The 25,397-nt window shown below is 36.0% G+C and overlaps 1 protein-coding gene across 1 annotated transcript; it reads right to left on the reverse strand.

Annotated features, from left to right (window-relative positions):
• Nucleotides 1-17,627: 17,627 nt before the first annotated feature.
• Nucleotides 17,628-21,096, reverse strand: LOC18443775 (BOI-related E3 ubiquitin-protein ligase 1). Its single transcript, XM_006853957.4, has 4 exons — nt 20,739-21,096; nt 20,543-20,652; nt 19,668-19,987; nt 17,628-18,841 (listed from the first exon to the last, which is right to left on the reverse strand). The coding sequence occupies exons 1-4, from the start codon at nt 20,792-20,794 to the stop codon at nt 18,317-18,319; spliced, it is 1,011 nt and encodes a 336-aa protein (XP_006854019.1). The 5' UTR covers nt 20,795-21,096; the 3' UTR covers nt 17,628-18,316.
• Between the last annotated feature and the right edge of the window lie 4,301 nt (nt 21,097-25,397).

The following is a 25,397-nucleotide window of genomic DNA, read 5'->3' on the forward strand; positions in this document are numbered from 1 at the left end:
AGGGGAGTGGGGGATTTGTGATTTATAGTGATGCTTTACATAAAGGCTTGGGCTGTGTATTAATGCAATATGAGAAAGTAGTGGCATATGCATCCAGACAGTTGAAAGAATATGAGAAAAAATATCCAATTCATGACTTGGAGCTGGTGCAACAATATTCGCTTTGAAAATGTGGAGGCATTATCTATATGGTGAGCAATTCGAAATATACACGGATCATAAGAGCTTGAAACACCTCTTCTCTCAAAAGGATTTAAATATGCGGCAGATAAGATGGATGGATTTCTTAAAAGATTATGATTGTACAATCCATTATCATTCAGGAAAGCTAACGTTGTGGCCGACACTCTAAGTAGAAAATCTACGGGAGTCTTAGCTCATCTAATGATCCAAGAAATGAGATTGTTAAAGAAAAAAATGGATTAACATCCAACTCTGTCCATTAATGGTGTGGTAAGTATGATTGCCAACATTGAGGCAGAAACCCAATTAGTCCAACAGATTCGATCGGCACAAAAGAAAGACCCTCAGCTTATAACAATTATGGAAGAGGTGACGCTGGGAAAAAGAGAAGAATTCTCTATATGTAGTAGGGATTTGCTAAGATTCAAAGGTCGGGTTTGTGTCCCGAATGATAAGAGTGTGAAGAAATCTATCTTGGAAGAAGCACATCACTCTCATTATACGATACATCCCGGAAGTATTAAAATGTATCAGGACCAGAAGAAAACCTTTTGGTGGAATAATATGAAAAAAAAGGTAGCACTATTTGTATCTAAGTGCCTAACATGCTAGCAAGTAAAAGCTGAGCATCAAAGGCCCGCTGGGTTGTTGCAGCCTTTACCTGTACCAGAATGGAAGTGGGAGCACATCTGTATGGATTTTGTCTCTGGCTTGCCTAGAACAAATTCAAGACATGATAGCATTTGGGTCATTGTGGACCGGCTGACCAAAGCTGCCCACTTTCTGTCGATTCGTACGACGTACACTTTGGATCGACTGGCCCAGTTGTACATTAAGGAAATAGCGTAGTTGCATGGAGTTCTGGTCAGTATTGTATCAGACAGGGATACTCGGTTTACTTCTAAATTTGGGCTAGGCTACGGTCAGCCATGGGGATGAGACTCACCTTTAGCACTGCCTTTTACCCCCAAACTGATGGACAATCAGAGAGGACCATCCAAACCTTGGAAGATATGCTGAAGGCCTGTGTCATTGACTTTACAGGAAGTTGGGATGACCATTTACCCCTGATTGAGTTTGCTTATAATAATAGCGTCCAAGCCAGTATTCAGATGACACCATATGAAGCCTTGTATGGAAGGAAATGCAGGTCACCCATTTGTTGGGACAAGGTTGGTGAAATAAAGCTTTTGGGGCCTGAAATTATCCAGGTAACCACAGATAAGATCGCATTAATTCGAGAAAAGCTCAAGACTGCTCAGAGTCGGCAAAAGAGTTATGCCGATAACCGACGGAGAGATCTTGATTTTGAGAAAGGTGATAGAGTTTTCCTAATTGAACAACCAATTTTGATACTTGATAGAAGGGTACAAGTATTGCGCAACAAGGAGATTCCTTTGGTCCGTATATTATGGCAGTACCATTCAAGAGAGGAGTCGACTTGGGAACGAGAAGACGATATCAAAGAAAAATATCCCTATCTTTTTCAATAATCAGGTACACAAATTTAGATGACTAAATTTCTTCAAGGGGGGAAGAATGTAATAATCCTAAAATTTCAAAAAAAAAAAACCAAAAAAAAAAAAAGAAACTTTTAATAAGTGATGGTCCATATGAGCATGATGGTCCTTAGGGACCATCACTACTTTTAAAATATTTTGGTTTAAGTTTTTGCTGCCTTGCCACGTCCTTTAGTGGACGTGGGCTTTAAACTTTCAGGAGTAATATAATTGTTACACCTCAAATATGAGGTGTAACTTAATAAAATAAAATAATCAAGTGTCTTAAGAATTTAAATAAGAGAGGCAAGGACTCCCACCCTAAAAATTTTTTGAGATCTTTCTCTCTCTAGTCGAAATGCAGTGAGCTCTTTCTCTCTCTAGCAGAATTTTTATCGGAAACTCCCTCTCAAATATTTAGGTAAGTAACTTCATTATCTTAAAAAATAACATGTTCTTTTTAAAATAAAATGAAATAAATAGTTCTGCTTATCATCATGAATTTTAGACGCGATAAATTTTATGCGCAAGCGACCTCATTATTTTGAAAAATAATATTTTTAATAAAATTGTGATATTTTATCTATGTTAGAGATCTTAAATGCTGTAAATTCTTAGAAAAATAAATTTATTTATTTTTCTTGTCTATTGTTAGAAAATTTTAGATATTGTAAAATTATTAGAAATAAATGTGATATTTCGCCTTTTAGTAAAATTGGGAGATTTCTTTCTATTGTTTTTTAATATATAGATATTGTAAATTTTATATGCAAATTACTGCCTATTATTTGAAAACTAATATTTTTGCATTTGATTATAGCATTGTCTGTGAAATGTTTATTTGCGAATTGACATCCCATAAATTGTGATAATTCCGTATTCTTGAATTTCTATGAGAATTTTTCTGTACATATTAGATTGGCAATTATGCTAAAATGTCTTTACGAACTGCTACCTTTCTAAATTTGAGCCCAAAATATTTGACTGGTTATTTTTGAAATGTTATTGAAAGTGACTGTTATTAATGGTTTCAGTGAAATTCATATTAATAATTTCAATGATATGTTGCGTACATGATATTGCTGCTTTCGAATGTTTAAATAGATTTAGAAATACTTTAAGTATGCAAGTGGACTCATCCGGTTCGCCGGTGTGGTATAAGTGGACCTATCCGGTACGTCTGTAGGGATTAAGTGGACTCATCCGGTACGCCGGTGAGGTATAAGTGGACCTGCAGGGATTAAGTGGACCTATATGGGACGTCGATAGGGATTAAGTGAACCCATCTGGACGCTGATGGGGTATATATGTGACCTACTTGGGACGTCAATAGGGTAATTGTGAAATCTTTTGAATTATGCACTGCCGTTAAAATGTTATATGCATTTCAATTATTCGGATTATACTTAATTATGCATTTTTGAAAGTGAAATTATTGATGCATTTCTGTTAATAAATCTCCTTTTTGAAACTATTGATATCTGTCAACCAGGATTATTTTTAGGATTATGATGATCACTTACTGAGAAGCAAAACTCATCAAATTATGGTAAACATTTTTTTAGGATAACTGCAGTTTCATTTTGAGTGCTCGTCAGGATCAACTCTGGAAGATATTGTAGTTGTGCTTAAACTTTCTTTTGTTACTTTGTAAGAATTTGCCACTATAAATTTGTCCTATCAAGAGATGTATATATGTTTTGACTGTCACATCTCAAGAATATCAGTATTGTAAATTCTTGGGGTGTGACAAAAACAGTCATGTCAAATATTTTATTTTCTCATAACAAAACAATCATGTCACATCGTGTTTGTGTAGGATGATGACTTGATCAACAAGTCACCCTTTTCCACCCTTATGACTAACACCGATTCCATTGGATGCCCCTCCCTGACCGGACACCCAACACACCCATCAGCTTAAATAAGATGGAAAAAGGTTATATAAGGATGCTACCTTATAATGTAGAACTACGAATGCCCCCAAAAAATCCATCGAAAAAGGTCGTTTTAATGTTGAAAAACCTTTTGATTGATCATCTCGACATCTAGTTCTATGACTATGAAAAATAAAAAGATTTTAATTCTTATAAATAGTGCATTTTACAACATATTATCTACACCGTCTATTTTCAAGATTTTCATATGTTTATAAATCTACTTGATTTTAACCATTTTTTAAATTTAAAACTTTATAATTAGATATAAAAATAGATTTTGAGATAATCCTAAGAACATTTTACATCAAAATTATATACGATGATAAAATTTGAAAGTGCATCTTACCTCTACACCTACAGATGCGTCTGTATGCAAGCACCCAAATTAGATCGAGTACTTGAAATCTAGAATTTTAAGATGAGACCTTGGTACAAATACTTATACCAAAATTTCAAGGAATATAAGGAAAATAATATATTATAATTTAATGGACTATGAGTGATGTAGAGCAAAAGTGGCGAGGTCATTATGCTTAATGAGCGATTGAGAGTTACTTTTGAGTGAAGCTCATTGTAAAGGGTGCGGTTTATATAAAGTTGCAATATTAAACAACCCAATTAAGCGCACTTTAAAATTTTATCATAACAAGTATTTTTGTTGTAAAAAATTCTTTGTATTATCTTAAAATCTATTTTCATACTTAATTAGAAAATTTTAAATTTCGAGAATAGTTAAAAATAAGTAGAACTATAAATATATGACAATCTTGAAAATAGATGGTTTAGATAATGTGTTACAAGATGCACTATTTTCGGGACTCAAAAACTTTTTTTTTCATATTCATACATCTCGATGTCGAGATGATCGATTAGAGTATTTTTTCAATATTAAAATAACATTTCAGATAGATTTTGAGGTACATCTGTGATTCTACATTTTAAGGTTGCAACCTTATATAAACTTTTCCCCATTGTAAATACCATGCTTCACAATTTTAAATGCATAAATTTTGATATAAATTAAGGGATTGTATACAATGAGACCATTTACCTTTGGTACATGGAGGCACAAGTACTTACAACTATCTGATGTGAAAGATGATAGGGTGCAGTTGGTATAGAGATGCATCTGTAGCTGTAGAGGTAAGGTTCACCTTTAAATTTTATCATGGTATATAATTTTGATGTAAAATGTCCTTAGGATTATCTCAAAATCTATTTTTATATCTAATTATAAAATTTTAAATTTCAAAAATGGTCAAAATCAAGTAGATCTATAAACATATGAAAATCTTGAAAATTGACGATATAGATAATATGTTGTAAAATACACTATTTGTGAGACTTAAAATCTTTGTATTTTTCATGGTCATACATCTCGATGTCGAGATGATGAGTTTTTCAACATTAAAACTACATTTTTCAATGGATTTTTGAGGTGCATCCATAGTTTTGCATGATAAGGTTGCAACCTTATAAAAAAAAATTCCAATATGATAGCTTGTGTGTTACAAAATTTGATAATATTTTTTTGGAACTTTGAGCTTGATCAATAAAATAAATATAGCCACCCAATTTCAAAAATAATTATGACCCCTTGTACCAAAGGTAAATGGTACATATTATACTTTGGCATCATGACAGCGGGTAGGGTCTTTCTCCCTGATTTCTATCTCCATCACTGTATTATTTCCATGGACGATAGTGATTGGGTTACTGTTGGATCGTAGTATTCTTACTAATGACCGCTTTGTTCCATAAAGTAAATCCGGACTTTTCACCGATATGTTCAAACTTGGTGTACGTGAGTAAAACTTTACATGCAACGAATGGCTATGCATCCATGCCCTGCTAATTGGTTTATCAGCACTGTCTTTCACCCCTCATGATCTCGCTTTGATGAAAATAACCTTATTTCACCACATGTCCTCCATCATAATATCCATGATCGAGAATGCAACCCACAAGCATCTAAGATCAAACTAGCACCGACGCAGTGCTGCACAACCAAGCCTGATTCTTCTACTGCTTTTCTTGACATGACTGTCAAAGTATTTAAGGAAATGTATAAGGGTTTTAACCCCTTATAAAAATAACTAAGGGGTCAAAACATTCCATTTGATATTATACTTTTTTTAATTTCCATTTTACTTGGGCAGCGGTTACAAAAATATGTTTAAAAATATTCACATTTCTTGTATTTTGGTGTGGAAGCTTGAACAAACAAGGATAATTCTATCATTCAATTTTGTGCTCGTGTTATTGAGTCGATGTTTCTAAAGTGGGTCAAATTCTAGAATGCTGCAACTTGTTCAAGGTTGTGTCAAATTTCTAGATTGCCGCAACTTGTTCTAGGTTCCCAACCTTGATCAACGGCAATGTGGGTATTTTCAAATAGTTTTTGAAAAGGTACTCAAGTGAAATGAAAACTAAAAGGCAAACCTCTAATGCTAATTATCGATAATGATGTTTTGACTTCCCCTAATGTTTTTTAAAGGTTATAACTCCTTAAATGATAATTTGCTTGTTTTAAACCATTGCAAAACCACCCTTAGCTTCACTTCATTGGCTGATAAGTCATGGCAAAGGGCTTGAGAAAGTATTTTAGATATTGCTTTCGTGATCTCTCACCAATCCCAAAATGCCTACCAGGCTGGGATTTCTCTTGAAACTACCATCAAACTCGAGCTTAATCCAACTAACCAGGAGCAACTTGCCATGAATTTCCTCGAGGAATTCTCTTAACTTGTATCCTAGTCACCAAGGCCCCAAATTACTGGTGAAGTCATCCGAAGAGACACCTAAAAATAACTATTTGTCTTCTTTTTCTTTGGGTGAGTAAAAGTGTTATATCAGTGGGGATTCAGTCCCCCTACCTTTTGATGAAAATGGAGTCAGAGACCTCTTCATAGAGCTCGGCAATACTAACTCCAAGGCCTCAAACCAATTTCATTACTAAAAGGGATATGTCAATGGAGAATTGGGCCCCTACCCTTTGATGAGAACGGAGCTAGAGACCTCCCATAATGCTCGACAATATTACCACCAATTTGGGGTCACATTGACTGCACTTTAAGACCGGGAGACTTTTCTTGAACTTTTTGTATAGGAAAAATAATGCACAACAGTGCTTCAGTTTTACATCTAGCTTGACTTGCTTGTGACTTTTGGATTTAAGAGGTGGCAGTCTCACTGTACACAAACACTTATCCTCAGGAAAAGGGGTTAAGTCATGGTGCACTTATCGCTAGTGAAAGGGGTTCAGTCATGGTGCACTTATCGTTATGAAAAGGGGTTCAGTCATGGTGGTAGCAACCTCATACCTAGTTACCACAATCTGGTTTCTAATCCTACTGAGACCACCAATTGACACTTTCAAAAAAATGAACTCTCAAATCTGCATGAAAAACAGGTAGGAGCATGTCTTCTCCACTGAATTGCTAAAAACAAAAGAAAAAAAAAAGCAAATCTGTATGAAAAACAGGTAGAAGTATGTCTTCCCCACTAAATTGCTAAAACAAAAAAAGAAGAAGAAGGCATTACCATTATAGTACACTTCATCATTTATCATCTACCGTAACTTTGGTACATAATTTTACCCATAAGATTCACTCAATCCATATAGTCAAATTTAAGGTTCAACAGGCTTCACAGAAGAAAAGCTACAAAGTAGCTTGGAATTGGACTTTGCCAATTTCTTCTATCTTGCAGTTGCGAGTCACGATCATTACCGACAATGTATGAAGGGAGGAGTTGTGGGTCTCCTCAATGCAGTGGATTGAGGCTCTAGCCCCTCCAAAATACTGACTAGGACAACCACCTTACACAATAAACCAAAATAGCTTCAAATTCTTATTCGAGGTCAATAATTGTCCCGAGCTATGACAAATTCATCTAGAATCATTATGACTCGAGACATTGTTGATCCATTTCCATCAACAGTATGAGAAAACTTTAAAGCATGAAAGATTTGGTCTGTGGTTTTAGATACCCAATATCTAAAGCTGCCCGTCCGACTTGGGAATTGCCTGAGTCAGCCCAGCGCAGCGCGGGAGGCTGGAATTTTTGGTAAAAATTCCCACAATTCCTCTAATTTTATTATTTTTTGTCAAAACAAAGGTTAGACCGATTGGAGAATCGCCCATTAGAAATCAGCATTGTTTGATTCCACTAAGTCTTTAACCTTTTTGAAGTCAATGTAATGTCTTTTCAGGCCTGATCTTATGGGCCGCTTCAAGATTGGACGAGACGGGAAGTTAAAAGCTTAAGGGGTCACAATCACAGGCCATCTAAAGGACTGGCATAGGATATTTCATGGAGAAATCCATTGGAAGCTCGGGATTAATTGACTTTGAATGAAAAGCGAAGGCTAGGACTTAGGTCCTCCCCTTCAATAAAGTTGAGTGTTTATCTTAGCCTGATTATGGGTTATGATGCATAACAAAATTATTTTAATTTTTTTTTTTTTGTTTAATTTCAAAAGATGTACATTTTAATTTTAGTTTTAGAATTTATTTTTAGGATTTTTAAGTTTTCTAGAGATTTGAAGATTTTTTTGTACTGTTTTAATTTACTATTCACTGCCACTATTTATGTTACTGTACACGGTGGCATTTTTGAAACTTTTACATTATTTAATGGTATTTTAGAGTTTTAAATAACTTACTTGTATCTCAAATTAATTTTAGAGTTTTATAAGCATATAAAATGTTGGATGTCACATTTGTTTGGAGGCTCGCATTATTTGGAATGAATTTTATTTTATAAAAGAAGAAAGTTCTTCTTCGCTTGGCTTGATTTATGACCATTTTCTTTATCCATTGTTGATTTTACTTGTTTTAGGTTAAAGAGAAAGGTAGATTTAATTTCCTTCATTTCCCTCCTGTATCAAGGTAACTTAAATAGTATATGTAAACAGTAAATAAAAATATAATAATGCAAGACAAAATTATTTTTAATTTAATTTCAATAGATGTATATTTTAATTTTAATTTTAGGATTTATTTTTAGGGTTTTAAGTTTTCTAGATAGTTTAGAGTTTTTTAACATTTTTATTTATTGTTTGCAAGTACTGCTTATGGTTATTGTTCATGTGTTATTGTTCACATGGGTATTTCTAGAATTTTAGTATTATTTAGGGGTATTTTAGAGTCTTAGATGTTTATTTGGATCTCAAATTAATTTTAGGGCTTAATGGGGCTCGTGTTATTTAAAAAGTTATTCTTCTCTTTGCTTGATTTACATTCCTGTTCATTCTTGATTATTTTTTATTTTACTTGTTTAAGGTTTAAGAAAAATGTGGATTTAATTTCTCATATTTCCTTCCTGCGTCAAGTAATATCAAAGCTTAGGTTTTTTTTTCAATAATAAAATAGGAAAACTACAGCCAAGCCTAAGGTTTGATAATTTTGGGCCAAATCGGCCTAGATCTTGTTGTTTTTAATGAGTTTTGGTTGATTATCTGTCTAGAGTTTGTAATTTCGATGATTCCAAGGCAGCAAGAAGGGTCCGTAGAAAGGGGTTTTTGCATATCTACTTTGTGATTCCAAAGTTGAAGAAATTGAAGAAAGTAAAAAGTAAGTTCAATAACTGATGCAATCGTTTGCAAGCATTATTCATAGGCAAGACAATGATCTTTCTGTCCAACAAGATGTCGAGTACCACTCTTTTAACCTTCATGCTCAGGGTTAAGAGTCGAATGAAGAAGACAATGATAAAATATCTAGACATGGGAAACATCACTTTAGGATTTTCGATTTGAAGGAAGACACTTTTTATTTTGACACAGGTTTTATAAAAGATCAACAGCTTGTAGATTGATATTTGCCACTAATATCTGAAATATACTCAGATAAATAGAAAAATCTTTTAGGAGATATGATCCATGATAAGGATCAAGAAAAAGTTCCAGATTTTTTGGAAGAAGATCTGGCTCGTTAAGAATATAGAGCGAAGACAGCAGTAGGGGGCTGATCAAAATTTATGGCCTGTGAAAATATCGAGGATATTGAAGCGTGGTTGACTCATATTTTGAAAGACTTCGGCCCTGGTTTCAAATTGTAATGAAAATATACCAGAAAATTGATTTCGAAGATTCCTACATAATTTTCAATGTGAGTTTAGGGATAACTGAATTTGATAAGTTTCTATCAATTCTTTATTATGCATACTAGGATCTATTTCTTGAGGATTTCTTCTTAACAAAATTAATATTTGAACCAACAAAGAAGAACAAGGTTGAAGAAGGTGGTTTTGATGTTGAATTCATCTAAGCACACTTTAAAACTCGAGGACGAGTTTTTTCCAACAAGGAGATAATGATACATGACAAAATTATTCTATTTTTTATTTTTATTCAATTTCAAGAGCTTTACATTTTAATTTTAGCTTTAAGGATTATTTTTAGGATTTTAAAGTTTTTTAGGGATTCCAGGATTTGTTTATATTGTTATTACTGTTTACTGGTACTATTTACAGATATTGTTCACGTGTTACTATTCACGAGGTACCTTTAGAATTTTAGTATTATTTAAGGGTAATTTAGGGTCTTAAATATTTACTTGGATCTCAAGTTAATATACGGTTTAATGGGCATATAAAAGGTTGAATGTCACAATTTGGGAGGCTCATGATATTTGGAAAAACTATTATTTTATGAAAGAATAAAGGTCTTATTCTCTTGGTTGGATTTACAGTCATGTTCTTTCATTATGGTTAATTTTACTTGTTTAAAGTTTAGAAAAATGAGATTTAATTGCCTACCTTTCCTTCATGCATCAGGTTGTGAAGTGGACTTAAGTCGGCTTGCCATGTACAGTGTAAGCCCATTACAATACATGTTAGAAGGTGCGAATTAGTTGAAATGGAAAGCTAAAAAAAAGACAAAGGGTTGGCCAACAGGAAATGGTTGGTAGTAGTTAAGAAAGATATGGGGAATTATGGCCTCACTAAAAGCATGGCTCTCGATAGAGTAAAATGACGAACCAAGCTTCGCTAGCCAACCCCAATTAGTTGAAAAAATGGTCGTAATAACTAAGTTGTGAAGGGAGTCATTAGGATGTCCTAAAGCAAAGAACAATTCCAAGTTGCACATTGCACCTAGAGAGGGAGAATTGGGGCTTTTGACAAACCCACATCCTCCAAGTTTCTCACCTGAAGTGTAGTAGATCACTCTCTTGCATATCTTTGACGCACGAACGCTTTCCCCATGGATCATAAGCTTTATTTACTACATTAAAATGTTGGGTGTGTCGTAGAAGAATTTGGAAAAAAAGAATAGTTGGCTATTAAACCTTTTTCTTTTTTTTTCTTTTTTTCCCCCTTTTCTCTAGTTTTTTGGGTGACCTTAATTTTATGAAAAATATTATAACCTTTTTATTTTATTTTATTTGTTCCCCCTTTTTTTTTCTATTTTTTGAGTGACCTTAATTTTATGAAAAATATTATATAAGGGTGAGTCTCTAAACAATCAAATTAAGGTGCACCTCAAAAATTCACCGGAGGAGGTTGTTTAAATGCTCAAAAATCTTCAAATCAATCATCTCGACATCAAGATTTGTGGACATGAGAAAAAATAGATTTTAAGTCATGAAAATAGTGCATCTTGTAATGTATTTTCTAAACTGTCAATTTTCAAGATTTTCAAGTGTTTATCTGCTTGATCTACACTATTTTTGGAGCTTTAAATCTTATAGTTAGAGATGAAAATAAATTTTCAGGCTACCACAAAGTTTTCCAATACTAAAACATTTTTCGATACAATTTGAAGGTGCACCTTACTATGATTGTTTAGGGACTCATCCTTATACAAACCACACCCTAATTTTATTGAGGCAAAAGCCATTTACATGTAGGAAAATGGTTTGATAGGGTTCCAACTCTATCAAACCAAGTAAAGCCTCACCCCATAACTCATTGAAAATTACAATTCAAATGCCTGAAAACTTTTACATCGATCATCTACGATTGAACATTATGATTGTGAATAAAATTTAGGATTTTAAGCTCTAAAAATAGTGTATAATAGAACAAATTATCTAAACCGTCTATTTCACACTAAAAATAAAGTGTTTATAGATCCGCACTATCTATACTATTTTTGGGGTTTCAATTTTTATTGTTGGTATTGGAAATTGATTTTAGATTCATCATGGAGATTTCCATCGTTGAAAGTATTTTCTGGACGAGAATTTGTGGTGAGGCTTTATTTTGTTTGCATGCCCGGTAGAAACTTCATCATTCCCGTTTCTTACCATGTACATACTTGAGTCGGACTCCCACAAAATGAGTTTCAAAATGTGTTCACTTGCATAGAGCATTTTTGAACCCTATTGTTGGCCAAGGCATCGGGCATGGGCCTCGCTACCCGTGTTGGTGGAACTACACCTGCAACTCGCTCGTTCGAACTCTCATTTCGTCGAACACTTTCCGGGAAAAGGGAGCCCTAACCAATTTTTTTTGGAGTTGAGGAGTTGCAACTTCACCTTCTGAAGGGAAATTCTCCCACAGGTTTCCTTTGGTTGTTTTGGGAAAACCTCAATTACTATTCTTTGTGTTACCTGTCTTTCATTTTTGTAGATCGATGAATTGATTCAAGCATTCCGGCTTTTATGCTTGATCGACATTCTGAAAATTGACGAGCACGGTCGAATTAGCCCACACAATCTAAGTCTTTTTCTCTTCTTTTTTTTTCTTTTTTTTTTCTTTTTTTTTATTATAAATTTCAATAGAAAAAACAACAAAGAATAAGTGAGCTGGCTTGTGGACAGTTTTGATCATCTCAACCTTATCCATTTTTTAAAACATTGGGCTTAACCATTAAGCTAAAAGCTCACCAATTTTTAATCATGCTTAGACGTCTCCTCCCAAGGAAACTACCTTGGTCATTTACGTTAACCACTTTAAGTAATTCCACCAAAAATAAATCATAATGGTGCGTTGGATATATGTCCAGTTTTTTTAGAGTGAAGGGCATATGTCAAGTTCGAGGGTGGGATATTATTAAAAATTCCAAGCGAAGTCCCATACAAATGCGTCTCCCTTGTAAAGATTTAAGACAATGTTTGGGATGTCAAACTCATCCTAGCTCAATTTAGATGTTTTGTGTTTTAGCTTATTTTATGGTTCAAAAAATAGCATAGTCATTATGATTTGTGGAGAACTAAGATAAACGTTCCAAAATCAAAGTTTAAACTACTCTATATTTAAAATGTAAAGTTTATTTTTTTTCATGAGATTTATATTGTCTGGAAAAATATCTATCATGTTAAAAGCCTCAGGTTTCTCTGAAAAAACTCAATGTTTATTGATCAATATGAATTTACGAGCATATTTTATATAGACAAATACAGATAACAAAAATAAAAATAAATCACATATACCTATAATATACGTGGACTTACCACAAAATACAGGAAACTACACATACCCTTCCTATAGACAAAACCCATGGCATATCCGTGATCGATTCAGCAGCTTGCAGACAGACAAACAGGATCCAACGGTATAACATACTCGATAATATAGAAAAAAACATAATCGAGTAACATAATAACAAACTCAATATTAGAAACAAAAACATATAAAATGAAAATAATCTCTTAAGTAAAGAAAACCTCCAAGTAGACGCCCCCTTTCTCTCTCAACAACGATTACTACTCACACTTTGCAAATGTAGTCTGTCACCACCCCAAAAACAAAAAATGGTCCGTCAGTGTTTCATTTTGCGCAAAAAGAGGCTTCACAGATTTTTACAATAGGATATTGTAACATGAACAAAAAAAATTATTCTAGAGCGTGAAAACGGGAGGTAGCCTCCAGACATAGAGCAGCAAGCAAACACAGACAAAATGAAGAGTTCCAAAAAAAAAAAAAAAAACACTCCAAGAAAAACATAGAACTTTCACAGGAAATTTGAGAAAAAATGAAAAGAAAGGCCGGAAAATGGAGAATCAAGAGAATCGTGGCTGAATAAATTAAAAAGCATGCCAAAAATTGCTAAGAGAGAGTGGGCTTAGAAAATAGGAAAAGAGGAGATTCAGAGTAGCAGATTTCAATGGGTTTTTTGTTTTGGCCAAGGATTATCTCCGACAGATCTCCAATACTTGTTTTTTTATAGATCTCCGGTCAGACTGGATTTTCTAGCTAACGGGGTCAGATATCAAACAGATATGGACCCTAAGATCAAAATCTAGAGGCAAAACAATCAGAGGAGCAGAATAACCATTTTTCAGATGGGTCAAATTAGGACATGATCGACTAATAACATTATTAACAGACTCGATGGATCAAATTCGGACATGATCGACTAATGACAATATTAATAGACTCGATGGTATATGAATGGACATGACGAATATGAATCTGGCTCTGAGCTTCTCTTATATAGACAAATGCCGATAACAAAAATAAAAATAAATCATAGACACCTATAATATACCTAGACTACCAATAAAATACATGATTTTGTACCTACCCTTCCCATACACACTGATTACAATATACATCTACTGCAATTAAGTATGGAAGGTTAGAGTTTCATCCAAAACTTGGATTTTCCACAAATTTCAGAAATGATACTTTGGGAATTTGACTAAGTTACTTCAATTCTTTCCATGAAGAATAAGTAAAGACTAGAAGCCCAAAAACAATATTTTAATTCGAAAACAGACTAGAAGCCGAAAAACAATATTTTAATTCGAAAACCATGCCTAATTTTGAGTGATTAATATAAGAGTCGTTGCAATTTGAAGCGAGGTTCAAAGGGTTGAATGTCAAAAAAGCTCGATTTAGATAACTTTGGATCCTATGGAATCGGGGTTCTCTGTTTTTTTGGTCCCAATGGTTAGCTTTAGCGTGCATAAAACTTGAGGTTTGAGCACCATGGGCATCTTTACAATATTCACGCGGTGCAGTTTCTGTAAAGGGTGTGGTTATAAGGCTGACGCTCTAAACCATCAAAATAAAGCGCACCTTTAAATAGCGTTGAAAGTTGTTGTTTTAGTACTAAAAGTATTTGTGATGGCCTGAAACTTTATTTTTATAGCTAATTATAAATTTTAAAGTTTAAAAACTAGTGTAGATCGAGTAGATATATGAACACTTGAAAATCTTGAAAATTGATAGTCCGAAAATACATTACAAGATGCCCTATTTCCAAAACTTGAAATCCATTTCTTCTCATTTCCATGCATCTTGAGATCGAGATGATCAATTTGAAGATTTTTGGGCATCAACACAACCTCTTCTAGTGACATTTTTGAGATACATCGTAATTTGATTGTTTAGAGCCTCACGCTTCTATAAACTTTTTCCTCGATGAATATTTGAAATAGACAGTTCGTACAATATGATATAAAAATAAACCGCTTGATTGCTGGTCAAACCGGTCGTCTAAAAAAACGAACTTGTTTAAAATGTGAAAACAAATTCTCTATATATTTGGCTAAGAAAGGAGCAAGTGCTTACGAAGTTGTAACCAGCATACTTCGCCAAAGTAATTGTAATCCTATGTTGAATCATCAATAAAAGTATATAACCTTGTCAAAAAAAAAAAAAAAAACAGTCAAAGCACCTATCATTAGTCCAATCGGTCGTATCAGGTGCTCCAGTTTGATCCGGACGGCAATGATCACAACAACCTTTTCCGATAGGTTTTTGAGGTGCCCCTCACCTCTACCTAATAATAAAGTGTTGAAATCTTATATGAACTTTTCCTATCATGCCTGATTAAACAATTTAAGTGGTTAAATGGCAGGATATTTGTGCCGTTTTCATTAATATCACACACAAAATTTCCAAGTTCGCAACTTTGAGTTGAAAAAATTGTGCTTGCATGTCCTCATTTCATCCATATAAAATAAATACAAACCAAAAAGAAAAACATAAGAAAAATATCTTCCGCTGTACCTGAGACCTTCACATGATTCATTATTAACTTGGTTTGTTGGTACACAAGCCCTGCCCCCTCCGCAACCACCGTTGCCCAATTTTGTGTGAAAAAACCTCCCCATTTATCTCAGTATGCGCCTTTATAACCTCATGCCCCACGCATGACATACATAATGCTCTAATACGGACATAAATATCACTGATAAGATTTCACAATGAATAATGCTTTCCTTTCACACAACACTTCAACCCTAAACCGCTTCTCTCTAAAATGACATTGTTCATATTTCAAATTTCACGCATTCTTTTGAGGGAAAAGTTTATATAGAGCCTAGGCTCTAAACAATCAAATTGGAGCCTGCCTCAAAACTTTCACCCCAACATAAGAGGTTGTTTTCATGCCCAAATATCATCAAATTGATCATCTCGACGTCAAGATGCATGGACATGAGAAAAAAAATGGATTCCAAGTTTTGAAAAGAGCGCATTTTGTATCACATTTTTGGACTGTCAATCTTCAGGATTTTCAAGTTTTCATAGATCTAGTCGATCTACAGTATTTTTTAAGCTTTAAATTTTATAATTAAATATGAAAACATAATTTAAGCTATCGCAAAACTTTCTAGTATTGAAACCATATTTTTCGAAACTATTTGAAGGTGGGTTTTAATTTGATTGTTTAGAGCCTCAGCTCTATACAAACTGCATCTTTCTTTTAAGGGAAAAGTTTATATAGAACCGATGCTCTAAACAATCAAATTAGAGCCTACCACAAAAATTTCACTAGAAGATGTTGTTTTGATGCTCAAATATCCTCAAATTAATTAGCTCAATATCAAGATGCATGAACATGAGAAAAAATGGAGTTCAAATTTTGAAGATTTTCAAGTTTTTATAGATATATCGATCTGTACTACTTTTTAAGATTTGAAAATTATAAATAAATATAAAAATATATTTAACGATATCGCAAAGATTTACAACATTGGAACCATATTTCTCGACACTGTTTGAAGATAAGCTCTAATTTGATAGTTTAGAGCCTAGGCTCTATAAAACATTCACCCTTCTTTTAATGATTATCATTTCTCAAGAAGGGAAGTTTAGAAACTCTCCATTGCTACAACATGAAGTCTTGAGTTTTATTCATGTCATTAATAGATGATCCTTTCTTGCATAACTAACCACAAAACAAAACAAAAAAAGATAAAAAATAAATAAATAAAATAGTATCTTTTTCTTCACGCCTTCACTACTTACATCTTGAGTTTTATTCCTAACACTGATAAACGATCATTTTATCGTAAACACTAACAAAAAAAAGAAAGAGGAAATACTATCTTTTTTTCTTCAATGACATTTTCTACTTCCAAATACATAATCCACTTCTTTGTCTACTTTTTCTCTCTACGCATCTGCACTCTTAAACCCCAGTTCTCTCTCTCTCTCCAAACCCGCATAAAGTAAAGAGTAAAATATTATACCAATATTTCAAGTTTCATTCCTGTGTAACCTTGTCAAAAGACAAGAAGGGTCATAACATTCATAGCCTACGGCTATTCACGGTTCTTGAGCGTAAGCAATCAAGCACTCACGAGCACCACCAGATTCTTTGACAAAAATAAAATAAAACTTACAAACTTTTGAAAATCTTCACACGTGCACAAGAATCACAAAAAAAAGATCTTTTTTGTTTAAACTGGCCCGACTCAAAACAAAAGAATTCGCAATAATAGTGTGGAGATATAGATGGGTTCTTAAATTCAAGCAAACAGGCATCCCGTAACTCAAAAATTACAATTCATGAAAAACCTTTTACCTCAAATCATCTCAACTTGAACATTATGGTTGTGAAAAAAACTAATATTTTAAACTCTAACTATAGTCGTAACAAGTTATTTAGACCATCCATTTGTCTTTAAAAATAAGCATGCGTAGATCCACAAGTACCATTTTTTTAATTTCAAAATTTATTATTGAGGTTGAAAATTGATTTTAAATCCATCATAAAAAATTTCGATTACCCTAAGTACGAGGATTTGAGATGAGGGTTTATTTTGATTTCACTTATAGAGACTTCATTCTTCAAATAAGAAGAGCATGTATGCAAAGCGAATAAAGAATAAATCCATACATTAATTTCAATATAAAAAAACATGGAAAAAGAAAAAGAAGGGTTTAATCCCAGCGATTCATATACAAATCTGAAGTTACTTGGGGCTCTCCATTTACACGCAGTGGTAAAAAGAAAAAAAAAATAACCCTTTCTTCTCGATCTTCTCAATTTCAACTTCACTGTACTCTTTTATTATTAATCATTTTCAGGGTCACTGTACGTCTGGGTTCTGCACTTAGCAACAATAAACACCCTAAGCATAGAGGGAGGTGAAGGAAGCCTAACACTTGGCCTTGCAAGACAAAAGAGAGAGAGAGAGAGAGAGAGTGAGTACAAATATTTGATTGGATTGATTGAGAAACTTGGGGGGGGAGAGAAAATAGAGTGCGGAGAGAGAAAGTGGTACGCCCGAATTTTCAGGCCCAAGGATAAACAAATAAAACCCATCGCGCTCAGGATCACGAAGCTCCAACCTTGGAGTTCAAGAAAAAAAAAAAACAAAGAACCCAATGCCCTCCCTCCCAAAGGACATATATGTGTAGTGTAGAGAGAGATGGGACACCAATGTGCCGTACGGACGTGAGAGAAAGAGAGGGGAGGGGAAAGGGACGCACCAAATGAACACCACGGATCCCCACCCCACCTGGTACAGAGAGAAAACCAATTGATAGAGAGAGAGGCAGGAAGGATCATGACATGAACACTTCGAGGCTGTGGCTCCTGGGCACATTGCAGAGGGGGCAGGCCACCACGGCGGCGCCGCAGCCAGTGCAGAGGCAGAGGTGCCTGCAGGGCAGTAACACGACCCGCGCCTCCCCCCTGCCGCACCCCCTGCACAACCCCACCCCGCTCGACGGACCTCCGCGTGGGTCCACAAACGCCGACTCAGCGTCCCCGACCTCGCTGTCGCCACACCCCTCGAAGGCAACGTGGCCTCCTCCTCGGTGATCCTGAGCCAGGGCCTGCGCCTGGTGTAGCCGCATCTGGAGCGTCGCCACCACGGCCTCCTGGGCTCGGGCCTTGGACTGCCATCGCTCGGTCTCGATGCGTAGCTGGGTGGCTTGCTCCTCCAGCTCCGCGTGGCGACGGGTGGCCTCTTGCATCTCCGCTTCCTTCTCCCGCACACGGCGGGCCACCCCCTCCTCGATGGCGCCCAGCAGGGCCACGCAGTGCTTGCGCCTCTTCTCTGCTAGCGCGCGCCTCAATTCTTCTCCCTGAACCCAAACAGTATCAATACCATGTTCTAATGGTTTTTCTTGACACAAAGAGAGAGGGGGAGTTTCTCTCTCATCCTTACAATGATTCTGATGGGGGCGGGGCGGGCTTGGGTTGTTGTGGGAGACAAGTACTTTATTGCTGATACAGTGGATTTTGGATCAGGGAAGATGGAAGAGTTTCTCTCTCTTGCATCTCGGTACTTCAAAAATGGAGTTGGGAGATATAGAATTTCTGTTTTTCAAGCATTTGGGTTCTCATTCCTCAAAATATGACCCAAAAGGAGGTATTAATGGGAAGATAAGAGCTTTGTAAATTTCGCTTCATGGAGAAATAAGAGTTGCTCTATCTTCTGTGAGTAATAGGTCCAAGCACCATGTTAAGAGAAGAGATAATTATCCATGATAGAGGGACCATGGGATACTAACTTGTAAACATTTGGGTTCTCTCACGACAGAGCGGAAATCCAATAAGCAAAAAATATGGTTTTGGATAATGGAGTGCGTGTTTCTCTCCTATCCTTTCCCTTGTGTGTTGAGTTTTGAGTTCTTTCACAAACAATAAAGAAATGACATAACAATAGAAGATGGAGAGAGTTTCTCTTTCCTCCCCTGAATATTTAGGTTTTACCCCAGACAAAGGAAAAATATAAAGCCATGGAAGACAGCGTTTCTCGCTCATGGACGTTTCAGGAAAAAGAGCGGTCACAGCTGCAGGCCTTCGATTATGGTTTTCATAACAGTCTAAACTCTGGTTACCAAAATAAAAACATAAAGCGTTTCCAATGAACAATATTTTCTACTCATTCTAGAAAGAAAGGAGTACCTGAGCTCTGAGGAACTGATCGATTTCATCCCTCTGTTGCTTAAGCTGGGCAGAGAGCTCTTCTGAAACTAGAGAGGAGAGAGAAGAAGAGAGAGAAGAAGAAGAGAGGGTGGGTTGTTGCTCGTCTTTGAAGGCGAGGCGTAAACCAGTGGAGACGACCCCTACACTCGAATTGGGTTGTTGATGAAGATCGGCCAAATTAATGACAGTGGGCATTTGTTGTTGTCCTAGACCACAGTTTGGCGTCTCTCTTGCTCGTTTTCGTTGTTGCCCTGCTTGTGCTTGGTTGCTCGATTGATACATAATAGGAGGACCAACTCCTGTGCATGCAATGCAGAGCATCTTCAATTAGAGGGAGAAAGAGAGAGGGAGGCTAGAAATGGGAAGGAGTGATCCCCAACTCATTCGTGCTTAGAGAGAGAAGCCAAAAATACTTATGCTCAGATAGAGACCAGAAATAGCAGAGTGATTCCCATTGACCTGTAATACAAGCATCCATTGAGGGTAGAGAGAGAGAAGTGATTCTCCACCCATTAATGGGCGGGCATCCATTAGATAGATAGGGAGAGAGCCCAGGAAGCACAAAATGGTTCTCAATTAATTCATTGCTTGACTGGAGAGAGGGAAGCACAAATGGTTCTCAGAGAAATTCTTTCCTAGTCCCCAATGGAACCATATCAAACAGAGAGAGAAAGACCTTTGCAGCACAAATTGGTTCTCAGCAAACTCATTGTCAGTCTTCAATGAAATCATCAGAGATATAGAGAGAGAGAGAGAAAAAGACAGAGCGAGCATGCAAAAACCCCATGTCCAGAGTGGATAGAAAGAATGGGTGGGTTACTTAATGAATGGGATTGGGAGTGATTGCAACTCACCTGCATTGTTGAAAACAGGAGACTGGTTAAGCACTCCCCCTGACTGTCCAGGCAATGCATAATCAGGGCCCAAAACCACACCATACATCTCCTTCCTATCCTGCCCGTTCCTGCAAACCCAAAACCACCACACAAATTTAGAGAGAGAAAGAAAACCCACAGAGAGATAGAAACTGGAGTATACAGAGAGGCAGACCTGTTTCTGAAGTCGGGTAGGAGGACGTTAGATGGGTACTGAGCCTGAACCGCCATTTGATGATAGAGTAGAGAGAGGGGGGGGGGGGGCAAATGGCGTGGTTAAATATAGAGAAGAAATGAGAGATGTGGCGAAGGAAGAGGGACAGATGACATAGAGAGAGAGAGAGAGAGAGAGAGAGAGAGAGAGAGGTATGGGGAGTAAAAGACTGGCGATGAGAAAGAAACGCGAGAGTTGGAGGGGAGGCGGAATCCGCAAGAAAGGAAAGGAAAGGAGAGGAGAGGAGAAAGCAAACCAAAGAAAGAATCAATATCTCATCCCCACCCCTTCTCACCCGCACACATTCACATTCACATTCATCCTCTTCTTTTCCCTTCCTTTCTTTTTATTTTTCTTGGTTTTGGGTACAACGAATCGGTCCAAAGCCCTTAAAACTTTCATTTTTAGCGAGGGAAAGTGAGTTTTAGAGAGAGCGAGAAAGGGACCGTTTGGTTCTTTACTTATCGAGGCCGGGTCCTTGGCGGCCGATACGGCATCAAATCGTTTGCGTGCGTGTGCAGCGGGCCTCGCGCTGCCGCGCGTGGGACGAGCCCGCCAGCTGGTTCGGCACGTCGTGGCCTGCTGTTGCGTTAAGCAGCATCAATGCACGTAAAAAATATATGATATGTGAGTGAGAAACGGTTGATTTTCTCTCTCTAATAAATGTCTCTCTTTCTCTCTCTTGATTCTTGTTAGTGAGCTTGGCTTTTGTTCGTGGGTGGCCCCACCAGGCGGCTGCGTCTACCGTGCGGCGAGACCCGGCACGGCAGCCGCGCACCACGCCTGTCCCTCCACCCACTCTCTCTCTCAATTCATCTCACACCAATCCCGGATTTCCCCTTTCCCCGGACTGACTATTCTCCCACCACGCAGCCCGTCAACTCTCGCCCCGCCCCGCCCCGCCCCGCCCCGCCCCCCACTTTGTCTCTCTATTCTCTCCACTTTTCTCTCTCATGGATTTTCTCCCACTACTTTAATTTTTTTCTCGGTTCTCTATCACCAGTTTTCTCTCTCTAAGCTGTCTTTCCTCGATTTCCTCTATCGAGTTTCTCTCTCATCACTTCCAATAACTCTCCTCGCCTATTCTCTCTTCTCGCTTTCCCTATCTGTCCTCGGTTTGACCTCCCCCACGCTAATCGACCATTTAGTGCCTGTCTCTCGCCTGCCCGCCCCGCCCCACCCCACAATGTCCCATTTTCCCTTTATTATTATTATTCCTCTTATAAAATCACTCTAAGCTGCATAACCCGACATTCTTCTAATTCAATTACCAAAATACCCCCTGAATGGTTAGTGATAAATTTTGTGTTAATCATACGCTATAATTTTTAAAAAAAATTTACGCAAGGCGTTATTTTTTTTTGCATTTTTGCTTTTTTTTGGGTAAATAGTGGGGATTTGGGTCCTGGCGTATTTTCATTAATAACAAAGAGGAAAATATTGTATGATTCGTGATGAATTTAGCCTCCTATTAATAGATATTTGTATGAGAGAAAAGAAAAACATGAGAAATCTTCTATTTTTATCATGCATGTAGTACTAATAAGGAAGTGAAGTTTGCGCAATATGCACTCCGTAAAGTCTCCCAAACAATCTCCCAAGATCTCTATTAGGATTTTTGAATCCCTCTCTATATTGACGGGGTGCATTATAGTTCAATAGCCATGTCAATTCCCAACTCCAAAACCCTTTGAAATCCCCCATATTGTTAGGAGCCATGCCAAGAGGTGATGCAAAAGGTGTTAACTTTATACTATTGATTTAACATGCACATCAAAAATCCCCCTCAAGTGAGTGTTATGATGTTGATAACCCTTTTACTTTGATTATCGTGACATCAAGATGTATGATTACAAAGAGAAGAATTTAAAGTCCTAAAAATATATGTGGACACTCTATTTTCAAGGTTTTAGAGTGTTTATAAGTCTGTTTGATCTTTATCAATTTTTTATTTTTTTATTTAATAACCAGAGATAAAAAGACAAACAATCGCATAGTTTTTGACACCGCGATTACCTGTCCAAACAATATTTAGAGGTGAAGAAGGCACCTTAGACAAATGTCACCCTAATTTTTTTTCCTAAACAAAGTAATTACATTAAATGGAAATAAATGAATTGATGATGACCAATTTTGGTTTCTTTCGACGAATTTCGTGGCCCAAATCAAATGTTTACCAAATAATATCCATCGTTTGAAAATTATTAAAAGGGACCCAGATTTGAGGCATATTCTAGAATGACGGTTTTGGAGCTCATCCGGAACCGTTTCAAATTTCTGAAATTTCAAAACACGTAAAGGCGTTGGTGGGCATTATCGTCATTCTTAGGTTATTTCCCCAAATTCAGGGTAGTTGAAGTGGTTTCGTCATTTGCCATTTTCTAAAACTAACCTTTACACGAATGCATATATGACATAAATAATGGTGAATTTCGACCAACGTTTCAGTTTTATAGAAGAGAGCAAAAAAGCGTTTGGTGAATTTCACAAAAATTTTGGTCATACATTTTTAATATTTGGATCCTGGACTCACTCTCTAATTAATCTAAACTAATTTGTTAGTGACAAGTGATTCATTATTGATTATAACTCAAACTTACCATCTAGTCATGAAATGTGTGGCTTCATATGGTAATTTAAAAAAGGAAAAATATTTATATAAGGAGTCAACTTTATAGTGTAGAAATAAGGTGCACATAAAAATATACCAAAAATAGATGTTTCGACTTTGAAAAGCACTAAAATTGATTATCTCGCCCTCCAGATGTATGGACATGAAAAAAAAATTCAAATCCTAAAAATTGCTTAGAACACCATATATAGACTACCCATTTTAAAATTTTTAATTGTTTAGAGCTCTTCCCAATTTACATCGTTTTTTTAGCTCCAATTCTCATAATTAGGGCTAATAATATATTTTAAGGCCATGATAAGGGTTTTTAGTAGTAGATTTAGATTGTTTAAGGTTGACATCTTAATCAAACCACACCTTTTAAAAATTGGGTGTGGTTTGCATGAGGTAGTGACCTTAAACAATCAAAGTGAGGGACACCCCATAAAATACAATTATAAAATTTTAAACTCCAAAAATGGTTCAAAATCAACCAGATCTACAATTGTATGAAAATCTTAAAAATGGACCGTAAAAATAATGTATTATAAGATATATTTTTTTTAAACTCAAAATCTTTTCTTTTTTCATATCCATACATCTTAATAATTCGATGGTTTAACATCAAAGCAGCATTTGTCGATAAATTTTTGAGGTGCACCTTCATTCTACCGTATAAGATGTCAACTTTATATAATATTTTTCCTTCTACTTTATCTATTTATATTTTATAATACTGATGTTCATGTTTCTACAGCGATTCATCAGCGCGTCCTACGGTTCATGCTTATCTTATACATGAGGCGTTATATTCCACTTAAATTCATACTTATCATATTATAAAATACTCATTAATGGAGGAAGAGACAGAAACTCTTGGTTCATGTCACGTTTCATACGGTAACAGCAAGAGTAGGCAATCGGTATTTGAAACGCTTTCATTATAAGTTGCAGAGAGAGTAAATTATTCATGCTTAAATTCCTTTCAAAATTTTGTCCCTTTCGTTATGGGGGTAAAGGGTAGCACACACAAACTTGTGCATAACCTACCAATTAGAGAGGGAAAGGGAAGCCAGATGTATAAATAATGACCTCAACCATAGTGATAAGAGCTGGCTAAAGGGGAGGCATAAAATGGAAAGAGAAAAGTAAAAGCCAATAGCCTCTGCCAAGTCCATGAACCATTATGAAAAGGGAAAGAAATAGTTGGCAACAATCTAGTAGAGAGAGAGGGACTTCTAATTTATTTTTTTTGTAAGTGGAGAGAGAATAATCAGGCCCAAAATCCACTTTGTTAGAGAGAGAGAGGTGGGTTTTGAAGGGGAGGGGATCATAAATGCATGTTGAAAGAATCAAAGTTGTATGTGCGTGAGGAAAAGAGAGTGATCAGTTGGTGGTTATGGAGCCTCAATTGTGTGTGTAGATGACAGAGGAGCAACAAATTTGTTGACATAAAAACGGACCCAAAGCGTGACCAGAGAGTAGAGACCGGACTTGCCTGAGTAACCCGAGCTCGCAACCTTGGCCAGCCCAAGTATCCCATGCTTGGTGGTCGAGTTCGAGATCTTCAAAAATAATTTCGTATAAATTTATCAAATATAAAGTAAGAAAAATATTTGTAGTATGTGATTTTATGTTTTTCATTATTTTGGCAAAGATTGTGAAGTATTTAGGCAATGAGTACTTACTTTTACATTTTCACTTTTTTTTTTTTTATTTCTAAAATAGCTATGGGATAATAGAGAATGATACTGTCTACTTTTAGTACATGGTGGTAACGTTAATCTTGACTATTGGATGTGAAATTGGGTGGTTGCAATTATTTTATTGAGAACACTCAAACTTAAAAAAAAAAAATTTCAAACTATGTGACAAATCCAAGCTACAAATTGTGACCGTCTTGCATCAAAGGTAAATTGTCTCACTGTATACCACTTCATATCTCTAGTCACAAAGCGATTTTTCAAAATCCATTTTTTTTCACTTTTTTTATGTATTTTGTTTAATTA

The sequence above is a fragment of the Amborella trichopoda genome, chromosome 3 (assembly GCF_054954075.1).
Source record: "Amborella trichopoda isolate Santa Cruz 75 chromosome 3, AtrichopodaSantaCruz75HAP2 v2.0, whole genome shotgun sequence".
Taxonomy (NCBI): Eukaryota; Viridiplantae; Streptophyta; class Magnoliopsida; order Amborellales; family Amborellaceae; genus Amborella; species Amborella trichopoda.

Excerpts from the sequence above, each read along its gene's own strand:
- LOC18443775 (XM_006853957.4), bottom strand. The coding sequence starts at position 20,794 with ATGGCGGTTCAGGCTCAGTACCCATCTAACGTCCTCCTACCCGACTTC. Across the intron at positions 19,988-20,542 it reads TCCTGTTTTCAACAATGCAG|GAGTTGGTCCTCCTATTATG; the intron begins GTGAGTTGCAAT and ends TTGCATGCACAG. Across the intron at positions 18,842-19,667 it reads ATCAGTTCCTCAGAGCTCAG|GGAGAAGAATTGAGGCGCGC; the intron begins GTACTCCTTTCT and ends GTTTGGGTTCAG.